This window comes from Diabrotica undecimpunctata, chromosome 4, assembly GCF_040954645.1.
Source record: "Diabrotica undecimpunctata isolate CICGRU chromosome 4, icDiaUnde3, whole genome shotgun sequence".
Classification (NCBI taxonomy): domain Eukaryota; kingdom Metazoa; phylum Arthropoda; class Insecta; order Coleoptera; family Chrysomelidae; genus Diabrotica; species Diabrotica undecimpunctata.
In genome coordinates this window covers 148,857,595-148,873,433 of record NC_092806.1, presented here as the reverse complement: position 1 = coordinate 148,873,433, position 15,839 = coordinate 148,857,595, and the positions used below count along the sequence as shown (strand labels likewise).

General features: G+C 32.2%; 1 protein-coding gene across 4 annotated transcripts in view; it reads left to right on the top strand.

Moving 5' to 3' along the window:
- Positions 1-15,839, top strand: part of LOC140440170 (uncharacterized) — a 68,732-nt gene that overhangs the window by 30,873 nt on the left and 22,020 nt on the right. For all 4 annotated transcript variants that reach the window (XM_072530489.1, XM_072530490.1, XM_072530488.1 and 1 more), the window contains 9 exons: positions 2,627-2,683; positions 2,738-2,791; positions 7,231-7,290; positions 7,349-7,390; positions 7,454-7,498; positions 7,552-7,593; positions 12,406-12,612; positions 12,671-12,745; positions 12,797-12,880. In XM_072530489.1, the coding sequence (XP_072386590.1) occupies positions 2,627-2,683; positions 2,738-2,791; positions 7,231-7,290; positions 7,349-7,390; positions 7,454-7,498; positions 7,552-7,593; positions 12,406-12,612; positions 12,671-12,745; positions 12,797-12,880 (666 nt within the window). The remainder of the gene's footprint in view (positions 1-2,626; positions 2,684-2,737; positions 2,792-7,230; positions 7,291-7,348; positions 7,391-7,453; positions 7,499-7,551; positions 7,594-12,405; positions 12,613-12,670; positions 12,746-12,796; positions 12,881-15,839) is intronic.

Genomic DNA, 15,839 nt, shown 5'->3' with positions numbered 1-15,839 from the left:
AGCAAATGCCGGATGAATGGCAGTTGGTCTTATACAGCCAATATATAAAAAAGTAGATAAGAGGGAATGCTAGAATTACAGACCGATTACATTGCTATGTGAAATATACAAAATCGTTTCTAGCATTATCTACACTAGATTATCAGAATACTCCGAAAATATAATTGGTGATTACAAAAATGGATTCAGACCAAATAGTGCCACTACAGACAACGTATTCATACTTAGAACAATACAAGAAAAAGCTTATGAATACGAAATAGAACTATATAATATGTATATAGACTTTAAACAAGCATTTGATATTGTGAAAAGAGACAAAATACTGGAAGACCTCCGAAATCTAGGTATACCAAAAAAATATATCAGCCTCATATAAATGACGTTGCAGGGTTTAAAAGTAGCAGTTAGAGTAGAACTGTCTCCTCTATTTGACATCAACATGGGAGTGAGACAGGGAGAAGCACTTTCAACCATGTTGTTCAACCTAGTTCTTGAAGCAGTCATCAGAAAAACCAATGTAACCGGCCATATAAACTCCAAAACAGTACAAATTACTGTATATGCAGACGATGTCCCCATTACTAGTAAAATTAATACACGACTAATGGATAAGTTCAAAAAAATTGATCCTAAAGCACAAAAAAGAGGGCTTAAAATACACGAAAAAAAACTAAGTACATACCATGCTAATAAACTATTGATGACATCGAAATTATTAGAGAAAAGAACCAAAATGACTATTTACAGAACTTTGATTAGACCCGTAGTAACCTATGGTTATGAAACCTGGGCAATGAAGAAAAAGAGGATGCCCAACTCAGGACATTCGAGAGAAAGATACTGAGAAAAGTATATGGTCTAATGCAAGAGGGAGACGGCACATGGAAAATTAGGAAAAACGACTGGGCTAATGAATTTAATAAAGGCTATGACATTGTAAGATTTGTGAAAAGTCATAGACTGTCATGGCTGAAATATGTTCAGCGACACGAAGACATGAAAACGACAAAGAAGATGTTACAGTGGAAGCAGGTAGGAAGACTGAAAAAAGCAAGGCCCAGAACGAGGTGGTTGGATGGCGTAAAAGACAACCTGAAAAAACCATGAAACCATGAGTATAAGACAATGGACGAGAAGGGCCCAAGAGAGATCGGGAATGGAAGGACAAAGCCAGACAGGCAAAAAGAAGAAGAAGCAATCAAAACGAAGCAGTTTTAAATGTTTTAGATCGTGTAATGTTAAATATTAAATTTAGCGTTTTTGGGCATATTTCAAATGCCTCACATTTATTGTTAAAACTCAAAACAATTTCAGGCTATATGTATTGGTATCTAATAATGAAAAAAGAAATGGTAAAAATCACTAACGTTTATTAACACCTTTATAGAAACAGTCGTCATTTGCGGCATAATACAAAAATTGTATATGAATGCTGCCATTTTCAACTTTAAAACGCAATTGATTTTGTTTCAATAGGACACTTTGATCAAAAGATATCGAACTTTTACAGTCGAGTTGATATAAATTTTATTTAAAATTGATTTCACGTGCGTATGATATTGTCTGTTTTTTTCTCCCTACCGAGGGAGGTTTCAGGGGGAAGCTGGGAGGAAAAAAGCAGTTAACGTTTATGCGTCTATTTTAGAGTTTCCAAATAACATTCTCAGAAAAAGTTAGCCTGTTTATATGGTTTTTAGAAGCTTTGTGGCATTTTCGTCTCTAATGATGATTTTTCTCTAATTTTATTATTTATAAAGTAAAGAGAGGTAGAGCAAAAGGTCAAAAGATAAAAATGTTGAAAAGAAGAAAACAAACAAGTTACTTCAAATTAATTACACTAAATTTTAGGAGACACTACAAGAGTGTTATATACCATAATAACACTCTCAGTGTTATTATGGTTTCTAACGCAACAATTGAGCAGAAATTTATATTCTGGTTTTTTAAGCTACGTAAACGTTTATCTTGTAGAAACCTAAAGAGTGAGTACCACCGAGCCGCAAGCCCCATTTATTCCGTATTACTTGCTCATCCATAAATTAATCCTATTTACAAGCGTGTTTTAGTCAAGTAGCAAAATCCATTCAGATTTTATACGATCAAGTTAGCCTTTTTGTTTTTTAGCTGGGGTTTTAATCTTTGACCCACTAAATCATTCATAGTAAAGTGAATTAGTGACTGAAATAAGGATATATAAAATCGAAATACTTATTTTAAAATACTCCACAATTTTTACAACAAAAATATTTTAAAGTTTATATCTATTATAGTTTTACCACATAATTAATGACCACACAAAAGCGAAACTCCTTAATGTTGTATAGACCAAGATATTAGACCTTGTACACCACTTACAGAAATATACACTGAGAAACAAGTATCTTTACTTACATTTACACGTTCTTCGTAAAATAAAAATACTTGTTTCTCAGTGTATAATTTTGTAAGTGATGCACCTGCACAAGGTCAAATATCTTGGTCCTTACATAAAAGAAACCGACTCTCAGTTTTGTTTCTGTGTGGTTATTAATACTGAGGTTTTACTTTTGTCTGATACTACAACACCTGAAATCTTATTATTATTACGTATCTAGTCATAAATAAAAGAAATTTTAACTTTTAGGAAAAAGCCTATGATATGGCAAGTTTCTTGGATGATATTACGAACGTTAAAATTGATGTAAGTTATCAAAAGCTTATGAAAGAACACTAGAGTATACCTTGATATTTTTAGGAACAAGTCATCCCTAAAGTGCCACAAGAGCCGACTACGAAACAAACCAAAAAGGTATAGAAGCAATATTACTAAGAATATGTTAAAATTGTCTAAATTTTGATAATTATTGTAATTCATTTTCTTGAGAGTTATGTATGGAGAACATTATTAAGTAGTTTTAAAATATTCCTGGCCTCTATTTCGATAGAATGGTCCAAGTAGCTGTGTTTTTCCTTCCATTACGCTTTTATTTTTATTTACCAACTATTTAGTTGTCATTTTCCAAATTCTTTGGAAAGTTGTCTTTCCAATTTTTACTCTATGTTTCTTCTTATGTTGCACGTTAAGCATTTATTTATTGCGATATCTTCGAGACAATTGAAGTATTACGTAAATAAATACATCTTTTGTGTTAAATGAAATAATGATATATTTTTTAAATGTCGTGATTGTTGTTGAAAATAAAGTACGAATCAATTAAAGACTGCATTCAACAAGCGGCAATGATAAATAAAGAGTTATATCAAAGTAACAATCCAGAATCATGATCTTATAAAATAAGAAGTAGTAGGATGAAAAAGACAGTTTACAAGATGGGGCTAAATACTAAAAACTCCAAAAAATAGATAAATATATGTAAGATTAAAAAAAAACGTTAAAATAGGGAGATAGGAAGATGTCTAGGAGAAACAAGGGTTTCACAGGCGTGGAAGACCATAAAGAATCTAAGAAAGTTACAAAGGATGAAGAAAATATGGAATTAATAAGTAGTAACGAATGAGAAGAACACTGCAAAGTCCTATTAATAAATCGAAACTAGATCAATGGAAGAAGAAGTGGAAAAAGTATTGGTAGATAAAGTTAAATTAATATTAAGAGGAATGAACAAAGACAAATCTCCGAAGCAATAAAATATTTTCATTAATCTGGTTAAATAACGACCAGAAATATTGCTGGAAATGTGGAAGATTTGTGGGAATCTCTCCTCTCTCCAATGGTCCTACAGCCCAAATCAGGCCTTGGCCTCCTCCAAACTATGCTTCTAACCTTTTCGGTCCCGCGCCGATCTTCTCTGCCACTTCATCCTCCCATCTTTTCCGTGGCCTTCCTTTTAGTCTTGCGCCCTGCATTTTATTATCTAAGGCTCTTTTCGGCAAATCTGCTAGTCATCTCGTACCTATTTATAAATCTGGAAAATCTTACAAATACTCCGCCTTGAAAAAAACATATAATATATAATATGCCGAGTGGTATGACTTTCCGAGTGAAAACTTTCTCTTTATTGGCGTGTATGATATGTGTGTAATTTATTTTAAAACATCTTTACTTAGTCGTTTCGAGAAATTTACATTTCTCTTCCTTTTAAGTTTTTTAGAGATATTGTTTTAAAAATCATATTAAAATTAAATTTTTGTCAGGTATATCTTTTTATTTGCATTTACAGCTGCTTAAATATTGATATATTTGTCCTGATATAATAAATAAAAAATTGTAAAATCCCGAAATAATAAATAATATATTATAAAATCCCGAAATAATACAACCCCCAAATAATTGATGGGCTTTTTGTCAGCGTCAATAATTAATCAATATTTTTATACGAGTATATAGAAGCAAACAGAAAACACCAAAAATTCTCTTGACTACTATTGACTGATCTTTGCTCTGTTTGTTTTATCGGTGCTTACGTATTTATTCGAATTGTTAGAATACTTTCCTATTTATTTTGAAACTTACATATATTTTTTAGTAGTGGGTTGAATTCAGTTTCAAAGTTAGCAAAAATTATTGTATATTCTTCATTTATTACTGTTCCATTCTTCATTTATCATTAGACTTTTGCATTATATAACCAGCGTATATGTTAAAAATAAACACCACCTATGTCAGTTGCAAGATGTATCATTTCCTATCTTCTTTTACACAGTTCTTTTAGTTAGTGGTAAAAATACATTTGTAAATATCTAGTATATGTCTGGATTATGCATATATTCTTCTTAAATCTAATTGAAGAGGTGGATTCCAAATGGTCTTAAGTAAAAAAAGTAAATTGTTTAGGAACGAATTTTTTCTATGTTTAAAAATATCATTAAATGTTACTTTGGAATAGAATCAGTTATGTAATTTGCAGGTTCAAATTCTTTTTTCAAGACAATTGAAAGTAAGATTTGAACACAAAATCATGGCTTTTAAGAAATTAAACATTTGGTTTTTTTTAAACGACCTTAAGTAAGTGACTTATCACTTTTGGAAAATTCATCTGGGAAACAATTTCATATTATTATTCATTTGTAAGTTTATTGATAATCAGAGTACATAATTAAAAATTAATTTTTATTGATCAAAATCAATTATTCACATTTTCGTCAAAATTTGAAAAGTAAAGTTGAAGAATTATTCAAATAAAGGGCTCTAGTTCATCATACACTACAGTGTTATTATCTTTGGAACCATTTTGCACATTGGAAAGTGCAGTATTATAAAAGTCCTTTGAACTTTCAGATAATGAAATAAAGTTGAGAAGGTTTTCCACACCTTTTTTCTTCTTTTCACTTACATGATTCCCTAATGGTTTATACTTCACTGTACTGTACACTCCCACCAAATTGCATCCTTTTTTTATAACTTTAAAAGTACTAGAATCACTACAATAGGTATTTTTAGCTTCAATGTCTTTATTACTTTTATTTGAAAATGAAAAAACTCGTTATTCACGCATCAATTAAAGGAAGCTTCTTCAATAAAACTCGTTTTGCAGCATCCATAAAATCAAAAAGTTCTCAGTCTTTTCCTAAAACTTAAACAATAGCTGCAGATGCAAGCATTTTGTAGTACTCCTTTGGTTCAATTATATATTGTTTCTTTTCTTCTAAATATTTTTTTAAAACGTATAAATACTGTATTAGGAGAGATATAGCTGTTATGGCATAATGTCCTCTGATTGGAAAGCAATTCTGAATATTACTAAACGCTCTGTCTTCCAAAATACCCAAGAAGTTATACAGACCTATAACTACTTCATTGGAGCCTCGCCCACTGTGGTTTTTAGTACATGTGTACACAAGAGTTTTAGTAGAATCTTGTGTATCTTCAATCAATTCAAAAGTAAGGTTATAAACCCAAATTTGTCGAGAATAAAATACCTCACCAACTCTTAGTTTTGAAAGAGGCTGGTTTTGTTCCATGTCAACCGATACCCTAACTATATTAGCTTCTGTTATTTTAAGCAGTTCATAAAATTTCTTAGCTCGTAACTTGTGCAATCTGTACTAAGTAATAAGGGAAACTTTTTCTTAAAGGTCTTTACATACATTTATTTCACTTTTTGTTAGATCACAAAATGAACAAACGTCTATCTTTGGACTGCCAACAGTTAAATTGAATTTTGTCTCGAAGAATTTTAAGTAAGATGCAAGTGACTTCTTCTGTACTTTTTGAGTCTGTTTCCAATTATGCCACAAATTTTAATAGATAACTCAGGGCTAAGGTAACCGCGGACGCTCTTACCCCGACCATAATGACTTTCACAGCCCTTTAATGATTTTATAAAATCAGTCATTGATTGGGCTGTACTTAAATCTGTGGGTTTTATCCTATCTTCACTTTTACGAGCACGTTTTCCTGACTCTTATAAAGCTTAAGCTAATCGATTTAATCTTTTTGATGAAAATTGTGTGATGAACAGGCATGTGGAATTACACACACTTAATAAAACACCATTTGTCTGTAGTATGAGGTCTTTTTAACTGTTTGAGATCGTGGATTTGTTTTATTTTTAGGCCTATGTTGCTTAAACTTTTGATTTAGAAGGTATTTGAATACGAAGTTGTCCTGATCAGCAGCAGTCTTATGTGGATTTTATGATAAAAGATACTTACATCATTAGTAGTCAATAGATATGCCTTACAAACATCACCTTTATAAGCACAAATAATGCGAGGATTTGGATGAGCTTCTTTACTATTTCTTACGAATTTCTTGAGATTTTTGTAACACAGGCCTTTTTTTCTCTCGCTTCCTCTTCTTGGTACTATTAATGTCGTTTACAAATACTGAAAAATCACTTGTTAAAAAATATAAACTCATTTTATACTTATTACACTTTTTCGATTACTCACTTGTTTTACCTCAAACAGTTAACATAATCAAAAACTCACAGAAAATATATGATCACAGCTGGAATCGTGCATGCGCAAACACTCAACAGCTGACTTAAGCCTGTTTGGAAAAGAACAAGGCATGACTAAAGCGCTTCTGGAAAATAATACTGATTTGTAATCTATATAGTATACTTGAGTTAAGCTGTTATGGCATGAATTGTTTTTCTAATGTTAGAAATGATGCTCTAGGATAAGACCCAACTAAAACCTCAAAATGTGAAAAAAATGACTTAATCCCTTTTGAAATCCACCTCTTCAATTGTTTCTCAATTTCTATATAATTTTCAAGAAAATAAATTTTAATATATTTCTTTAGACAACATTTTTTATATAAAACTATGTGGTTTCTAGGACAATCCTAATACGGACAATATTGTATTAGATCTAGATGATCTTATTAAAGGCTACAAGGTAAAAAATACTCTAGTTGATAAAATAATATTAAATAACTGAATTTGTGCATTTGTAGGATGACAAAACACCAGTGCATCACAAAATTAAAACAAAACAGGTAACAAATAATAATCAATCTAATCACCGTAAAACAAACTCACAAAAATGAAATGATTTTCAGACTAAACCGAAACAGAACAATTCTCAGGAAAATGTGTTAACAAAGGTACTTATTAACCTTAAAGACAAATTATCGAAAATTAATGATACATTTTTTAGGACAAAAAAACTGTGTCTCATGCTGTACAAGCGGCAAGAAAGGTAACATAGATTTTACCGTATTTTTGAAACTTTCTAATAAGTGTATATTTATTTTAGAGTGTTAGTGTTAACTCAGATTTTGTGTTAGTTAGGAAGGTAAACTATACATGTGGGTTCTATTAGAATTATAATTAGGTTTAATATAAGTTGAGAAAATCATATCTGAATTAAAAAGTAAATATTACACTAAAATAAAATTCAAACATCTCAGGTAAATATACTATTAAATTAAAAAAATCAACATTCAACACTTAGAGCCAATACTAACATTATTCATCATCATCATTTTGGCTTTACAACCCTGTGTGGGTCCTAGCCTCCCCAAGAATTTTTCTCCAGTCGTCCCTATCCATCGCCTTCCTCCGCCAAGCACGTATTTCCATATTTCTCATGTCTTCATCGATGTTATCTAGGAATCTTGTTCTGGGTCTTCCTCTTCTTCTTTGACCAATAGGTCTATCAAGGAGCGTTTTTCTAGCTGGGTCGGTTTGCTCCATCCGCATAACATGGCCTACCCACCTTAGACGTCCTATCTTTATGTGTTTTACGATATCTGGTTCCTGGTATATCCTATAGAGTTCGAAGTTGTATCGTCTTCTCCAGACACCATTTTCATTTACCGCTCCATAGATGCGCCTTAGTATTTTTCTTTCGAAACATCCTAACATGTTTTCATTACTTTTTGTTAAAGTCCAGGTTTCTGAACCATATGTTAGGACTGGGCGTATTATTGTTTTGTAGAGTTTTACTTTTGTATTTCTTGATATAACTGTAGATTTAAAAAGGAGATTAAGCCCAAAATAGCATCTATTAGCCGTATACTAACATTATTACAGGAATTAATATTAAAGTCAACAATCTTCCGGGTTGAACCGCGTCGATTTTCATTGCGCCGAGCTTTCGACATCCTCTTCGATGTCTTCTTCAGGACTTTCGAGGTCTTAGGCTCCCGAAATCCCAGACATTACAACACTGATTACTAATCAATGCATTACTGGTACTGATAATAGAGTACGGGGATCATTTATACCAAGCTTAGGTGGAGGTTGGTGTGGGGGTTAGTGTGGGAATTGGTGCGGGGATTAGCGCTCGGGTTGGCGCGAACATTTCTGACAGTAGAATTTTGATTTATGGGTGGAGTGGAGTATATTTTTCTTATGAGAGGTCTATAAGTCGAAGGTAACCGTATGCACTCATCTCTTTTATTCTATTATGTCCTTATGGCATGCGGTTGTCTTTTTAACGACAAATTACATGCTATAATTTTTTCTGAAAGCTATTCTCAAGTTAAAGTTGATTTCATGTAATCGAATGAACTATCTTTCAATAAAGTCGTCCCAGGAACGTAACTCAGCAATATTGGCAATTTCATTTTAGAGTCGTCTACTTTAAAATGTATAATAATATGTCGGAATTGTCAGTATAAATGAGTCAGATAAAATTAATTTATTAGAAGGATTCTTCACCAAGTAACAAAAAACAAAATTCGTTTAATTTAGTAATGTTTGTATTTTGAGAACGATTTCCAAAGTGGAAATTGAAACGTCAATAAACTTACTTTAATCTTCAATTGTGGCTTATTCCCATTAAAATAGTTATTATAATAGTTTATGTTGAAATATAAAAAAATTTAAATTATAATTCCAATATATTCTTTATATTACACAAATTACTTACAAATTATTATTGTTGCTTACGTTTTTGTATAGTTGACAAAGTTCTGTTCCGAAATCATTTAACGAACTGAGCAATTAACCAGACTATAAAAGTTTTACATCTATACATTTAATCAGAATTATAATCATCAGAACTGGAGTTAGTGTCCAAACTATGCTGAAATAACAATTGAGGCGATTGTAAGATTCATTATGTTGTATTCATTTTATTTGTTGATAACATGGACAATTATTCCAAATACACTATCGAACTAGTTGACTGCTTGGCGCCTGTTGTCTAGCAGCACTGCGCTCAACGTCGGTGACTGGTTGCATTTCTTTAAGCTCCTCTTTATTATTCCCCAAATCATTTCTGCGGGATTAAAAATACAGTAATAAGGTGGCAAACGTAAGATAGTATGTCCTTGTATCTTACATATTTCGTACAATACATATGTATTGTAGGTACCTTGTTTTCCATGTAGAAATTATCTTTCGAATAACATTCTTATCGAATTCGTCTATTTTTCTGAATTTTTAATTCATTAGTTTCCGTTTTAAATAGTGGTTTAAAACATTTTTTTCCCTTACAAAGCAATAAATTGTCGATAGTTATAGTTTTGTAAGTTGACTTATTCTATTCACAATAGTTCTGTCAGAACCACTCATTATGTTCAAAACAATACGTTGGCACTGCACATGTAGACGTTGTTTTTAAACTCCAAACTACTTTCAACACAATTCGATTCTGTGTTAATATTTACCTCATTTTCAAATGGTTGCCAAAGGGCTATGGCTATATTGACAGTATAATGATTTAAAAATCCTAAAACACTAAACAAACATTTATTGTAACTGTTCAGCACTGGTATGAGTCAACAGCGTTTCTTATCTGTTCATCCTCGTCGGTGCGGAGGTAGCAAACGTCCAAGTAGCATATAAAATATTGGTGATTTTGAATAATATATCAATGTCCTATTAAGCCCTAATTAATTGACCGTTACTTCCAGGTGCCGATTTAATTTTCGTCTTTAAATTATCTATTAATTTTACTTACTCACATAAATGTATCTCTTGTTTTTCTAATAAGGTAATTGTGGTAACTATTAATTAATAATTGTCATTGATATAAGCGAGTTCCTGTTTTAATTTGGGATTTTATAACATTTTTTTGCTTCTCGAATGGCTTCGGAAATATCATCATCAAATTCTGACATAACTAATTCTATTTCATTGCAGTGTTCAAAGGAAAAAAACTGCTTCGAGCCAGGTTCCCCACCTTGTAATTACTGGTTTAGGCGGCAAAGGGACACCGGGAAGTCTTTCTTTAGATACTTGCACCCTTTTGCACCTTGCTACTTGCACCACAACTTTTTTCATAAAATTTATAAAATTATTTACCAACGGAAACAAATTTCTTATTTCTTCAGCAATTCTATTTACCCCGTGCAATGAATTAAATTAGGATAAAATTTTTTTAAATTAACAGCAGCTTTTAACATATATGCCGCAGACTCTGAAAGCATTAAAACTATTTTATTCACTGGTATAGCGTTGGGTAAAAAGAGGTTTGTTAAACTATCTTCTATAAATCGGCTTATTGTTAAATTGTTTGTTTTTTCCAATTCTTTAACGGCAACTAAATAAGGTATTCTCGCAAAGTTTTCGTTCAAAATTCCAATCATTAAATTAGCTATATACCTGCCGCATACATCTGTCGTTTCATCCACGATAATATACAAAAAATTGCCCTCTAACTCCCGCTTAATTTTTGAAATACATTCCACATAACATTTTTCCACAGTATGTTTTCTCAATGTTCTCTCGTCCGGTAAGTTATTAAGATATTTTTCGAAAAAGCATTTAAAACTAGGGTTATTAACTTTATATAGAGGAATATTGGATGCAATCATCATTGGGCATAAATCAAATTTAAATGCGTCTTCCGCCTTTTTTTTTGAACTGCCGAAACTATCCCGCAGAGATATTTGGGCTAACTTAGAGGAATTTAATTTTTCCAAATTACGTTTATGAAGTGGGGTTCCACAATGCTGGTCAATAAAGTACTTTTTTCTACTTGAAATCTGAGAATTTAAAAAAAGATAATTAGAATTCTAAAACCGCTTTAGAATTTAGTTATGTTGTGGGACGAGAAAAAAAGAGAAAAAATAAAACTTACCGATTTGCCGCATGGTTTACAAAATGCTCCATCTCCTTCTACAGAAAGTTCCGAATAAGGTGCGATCCATAGCCTTAATTTAGATGTCATCTTTTCACACAAATGTCTAAAACGTTTTAAAACGTGTTCTTTGTTTTTCGGTATACGCAACAAAACTAAACTAGGATATAGCAATTTGTGAGTAAACTATGATACAGTAACCGACTCTACAACTGATAATAAACTAATAAAGCTTAGGGATTTCCAAATAGTTAACCCTCAAGTCTCGATCAGGTACATTTTCCTAGAAATCTGTTATAGAAACAAACCATTGATATTTTATTATTGACCCAAAATTTTATTATAGAATGGTTAAGTAATAGAATAATATCATGGGTAGTACCATGAAATTTTAAAAAGGGCACAAATAGGCGGAATTTACGAAAAAAGGCAAAAAGTGCAGAAAACAGTTATAATAGGCAAAATAGGCAAAAAAGGCATATTCTATAATCCGAGCTTTAGTTATAACTTAATTTTACCGGTAAATGTGATCTTGAACTGCTCTTATAAATCGCGTCGGAGAAAAATGTTTCAACGGACTTTATAAATAGTATACTAATTTCGTTAATTTTTTAGTAATGTACTATTAACAGACCTTGCATATCTGTCAGGATATAAATTAATAAAAATTACTCAAATTAAATGTGTTTATTCAACATCTTAATGTATTACAAACCAAAATCTATATACTTCTTAAAAGATGTTCTTGAAATAATTGAGAATTTTCATATACTTAATACTCACTCTGCTTATTATCAGTGATAATATTATGACATTGAGTCATTGCGTATATCTTTGAAATTGCTCCAACAATATAATCATGCGGACACATATTTACCAAAGATTTTATGAAAATGTAGTAAAAAACCAATATACCAAGATACAAGACGGTTACAGTAAAACATTACCTTTAGTTGATACAAAAAGATTTATTTTTAGGAATCACTAGATAGTCAGCCATTTGACATGTTTCATTTAAAACCATCAAAACCACCTCCCGACGACTCTCTATCAGATATGTTCGATTTAAACGGACATTCTTATTCATTCCCTTCTTCTCCGGAACCAGTGGAGGAAGAAATTATGTCGGCGAAACAAGTAAAATCTGTGGAATTCGGTTTACTTCCTGATCCATTCCACCTAAAGGTAATCCAAATAGTTTTTTACAAAGAAAAAATCAAACCTAAAAAATTAAAATTTTTAGGATAATGCTGCAAAAGCCACAACTAGTAATGCTACCGATACTACTAAGGCAATACCAGATCCCTTAGGCCTATTGGTAAATTTATATCGAATGTTAAGTTTTCAAAAATAACTAATTGTATTTTAGGATAAATCTAAACAAGTGCAAGAAAACATCGACAAAACGAAACAAAATATACACGATTTCATATCAGATCCATTTGGTTTAAAGGTATATAAATGGTTAATAAAATTAATTCTTTAACAAATACAAATATTGCTTAATGTTTAAAGGTAACGGAGACATAAAATTGATATTTTATAATCCATATTATTAGAACTAGCATCCATATTAATAATTTTAAATTATTTTTTCAAGCAAGTTTCGTCGTTTTATTGTTTCTTTATTTACTCGGTAAGGCGAAACGCATACGTCGTTCACTCATGACGCGGCAACTGTCACGGTATTCTTGAGCCAAGAGCACTTAATGACGTTTCGTTGCGCTGTGCCGTTCGTCGGTTTCATAGTTCCCATAGGGCTTGCCTTTCGGATCCCTGGCTAGCGTTTGTGTGCTTCGTTTTGAGCGTCAACTTAAAGGCTTGTCTTGAAGAGTTTTCAGCAAGAGGTGTGAGAAAAGTTACCACATGGATAACTGGCTTGTAGCGGCCAATCTTTCATAGACCGTTGTGAGACAGGTTATTTTTACCCTACTGACAACTCGTCGTTGCAATAGTAATCCTGCTTAGTACGAGAGGAACCGCAAGTTCGGACATTTGGTTGACTCACTTACTCGAGGGGGTAATGGTGCGAAGCTATCATCCATAGGATTATGCCTGAACGACTTTAAGGCCGTATTCTTTCTAGTCAAAGGTGGCAATGACATTTCTTGGAGTTCCAAGAAAGGCTCAAAACAATGTAACTTTACTAGGCAATCGTAGTTTGCTACGATGTCGCAAGGGCCCCTATTTCCATTGTGATTATTGGTTTACGGTGGGATCGATCCTGGCCAGTAGACTAGATCTATTGAGACTTAGCCCTTAGCTTAGAGATTCATCTTTCATTCATCAAAAAAATTATCTAATAAGTCAGAATCTTCTCTGTGTGAGTGATTTGACAATACTTCTGTTTCACCTTCGTTATCCTAATCTAAGACATTACTAGTATCGTGTCTGAAATTTAGTGGTGATGCCTTTGTAGCAAAGGCTGCATTTTTTGCATGGAATTCCATAATACACAGATTCTATGGAGTTTCCCTCACCTCCTTCGATTCCTCTTCAGTCTCTTGCATGGCAGTATTTATTGCATCCTTTCATTAAATAAGTTGGTTTCGGTAAATTTCTTTCTATTTGGCTATACAAAACTAGTATGATGGTGTTCGTAATAGAACTTCTGGTCCTCCTCTCATTCCTTAAGCCTTGTCAGGAGGTGGTGGTACTCTAAATATTATTCGCTTGCTGCCTCCATTGGCTGCGATCATGTGCCGTATGGACGGAATCATGTAGAGATTTTCCCACCAGAGTTTTCATTTGGTCTGCCAATCGTGTTTAAGATCTTTCTCTTGTTTTTCGGCCCTCCACCTTTCCTTCTACTACCAATATTTCCATGGTCTCCGTTTTTCTAGCTATGTGGCCGAAGTAAATGAAATATGCTCGTTTTACTTTTTTTTTAATAGTTTGTCTTTTATAATGTCTCTTCCCAAATTGACAGATTGGTTCTATGTTCTGTCTAGGACAAGCGAATAACTCTTCAATTGAACCACATTTCGAAGACTTCGATCTTATTCCTTCTTCTCCTTCTACCGAACTTCTGGTATAGCTTGTTATATTCGGCTTCAGACTCCTTGTCAACACGGAGACATACATACAATATATCGTTCCGCTTGAAGCCCAAAATTAGATAACTCTGTGTGCTAAATTCTTTATTTTGTTCACCAAGACGTGTTAATGTAGCATTTAGATCTATACTTTTAAAAACTACGTCAGAACATACTTGAGTTTAGGAAGTTATTAAGTCTTAACAACTTTCTACTCTCTTTTTTTTAAATGCTTTTGAATCTTAAAACAATTATTTTTTAATTCAAAATACCTGTCCATGTGTTTAATTTCTTTCCAGTAAAAACCTTCATGGCTAAGCTTTATTTGGGAATTTTTAATGAAAACTCATTTATATCTGTACTTGATTGACACCATTTTGTCGTGATCTTAAGAATCATTTTAAAATCTTAAGAGAACTACTGGCATCTGGATCACCATTTGATCAATTTTTGTTTAATTTTACCATCACATTCTTTTGGAGAGATTTTTTTTTCTAATTTTCTCGTAGGAAGTTCTCATAATAGACGCAGTTCGCTTAGCGGAAAGTTCGGTAGTATTAATAGTCTTACTCTTTAAATATTTGAGCTTTTTATAAGCATTGTCGAGCTGCCACAAATTTCTCGACGTTTTCTTTACGAACTATACTCTAATATTGATTTTTGGTGGCGATATTTTTGCGGTACAAATAATTGAAGAATGGTCGAGTTAAGTAATTTAAGTGCCAAAATTAAAATTTGCCAGAAATCAAAAATAACTTGAACATCCAAAAAATAAAACAAATGTATAATTATTTATCGAAATTCCACTTTATTAAGAAGTACAGAAATAACATATATAACATTTTTGGTGTTAATACACTGAAGAAACTTAGTAATTCATAATAAATGAAGAAAAAGTGGAAATGGTCCAAGTCCACAGAAATAAAACATGATTAAAAATCTAAAATATAGGTGAAAAATGCTTTATTTTCCTGGTTAATGAATTGTAGCATGGTGCATAGGTCTTTTTTTCTTACTTTCGTGTATTTACTGAACACCAGGAAAGGCTAAGAGCTCTATTATAGTAAATATTTCCAAAAACATTTTTTACAAACTCTTTTAACGTTACCTAGCCCATCTGAAACTGCAAAAGCTACGGTACACCATCGTCTACTGTCTGATGAATCATCATAATTACCATGGTCGCTACGTTGAACTGGTAAAACTTGCAATAGCCCATGAGATACGGATCGTACGGCTTAAAATTTCAAGCGAAATATCTGTTAAAATTCTCGTACTAACCTCATGTTTTGGAACGGCTTTTCCAGGTTTGTGCAGCTAACATTACAAATAAATACATAATAATAATCGATACTATTGACAACACGTTAACCTACA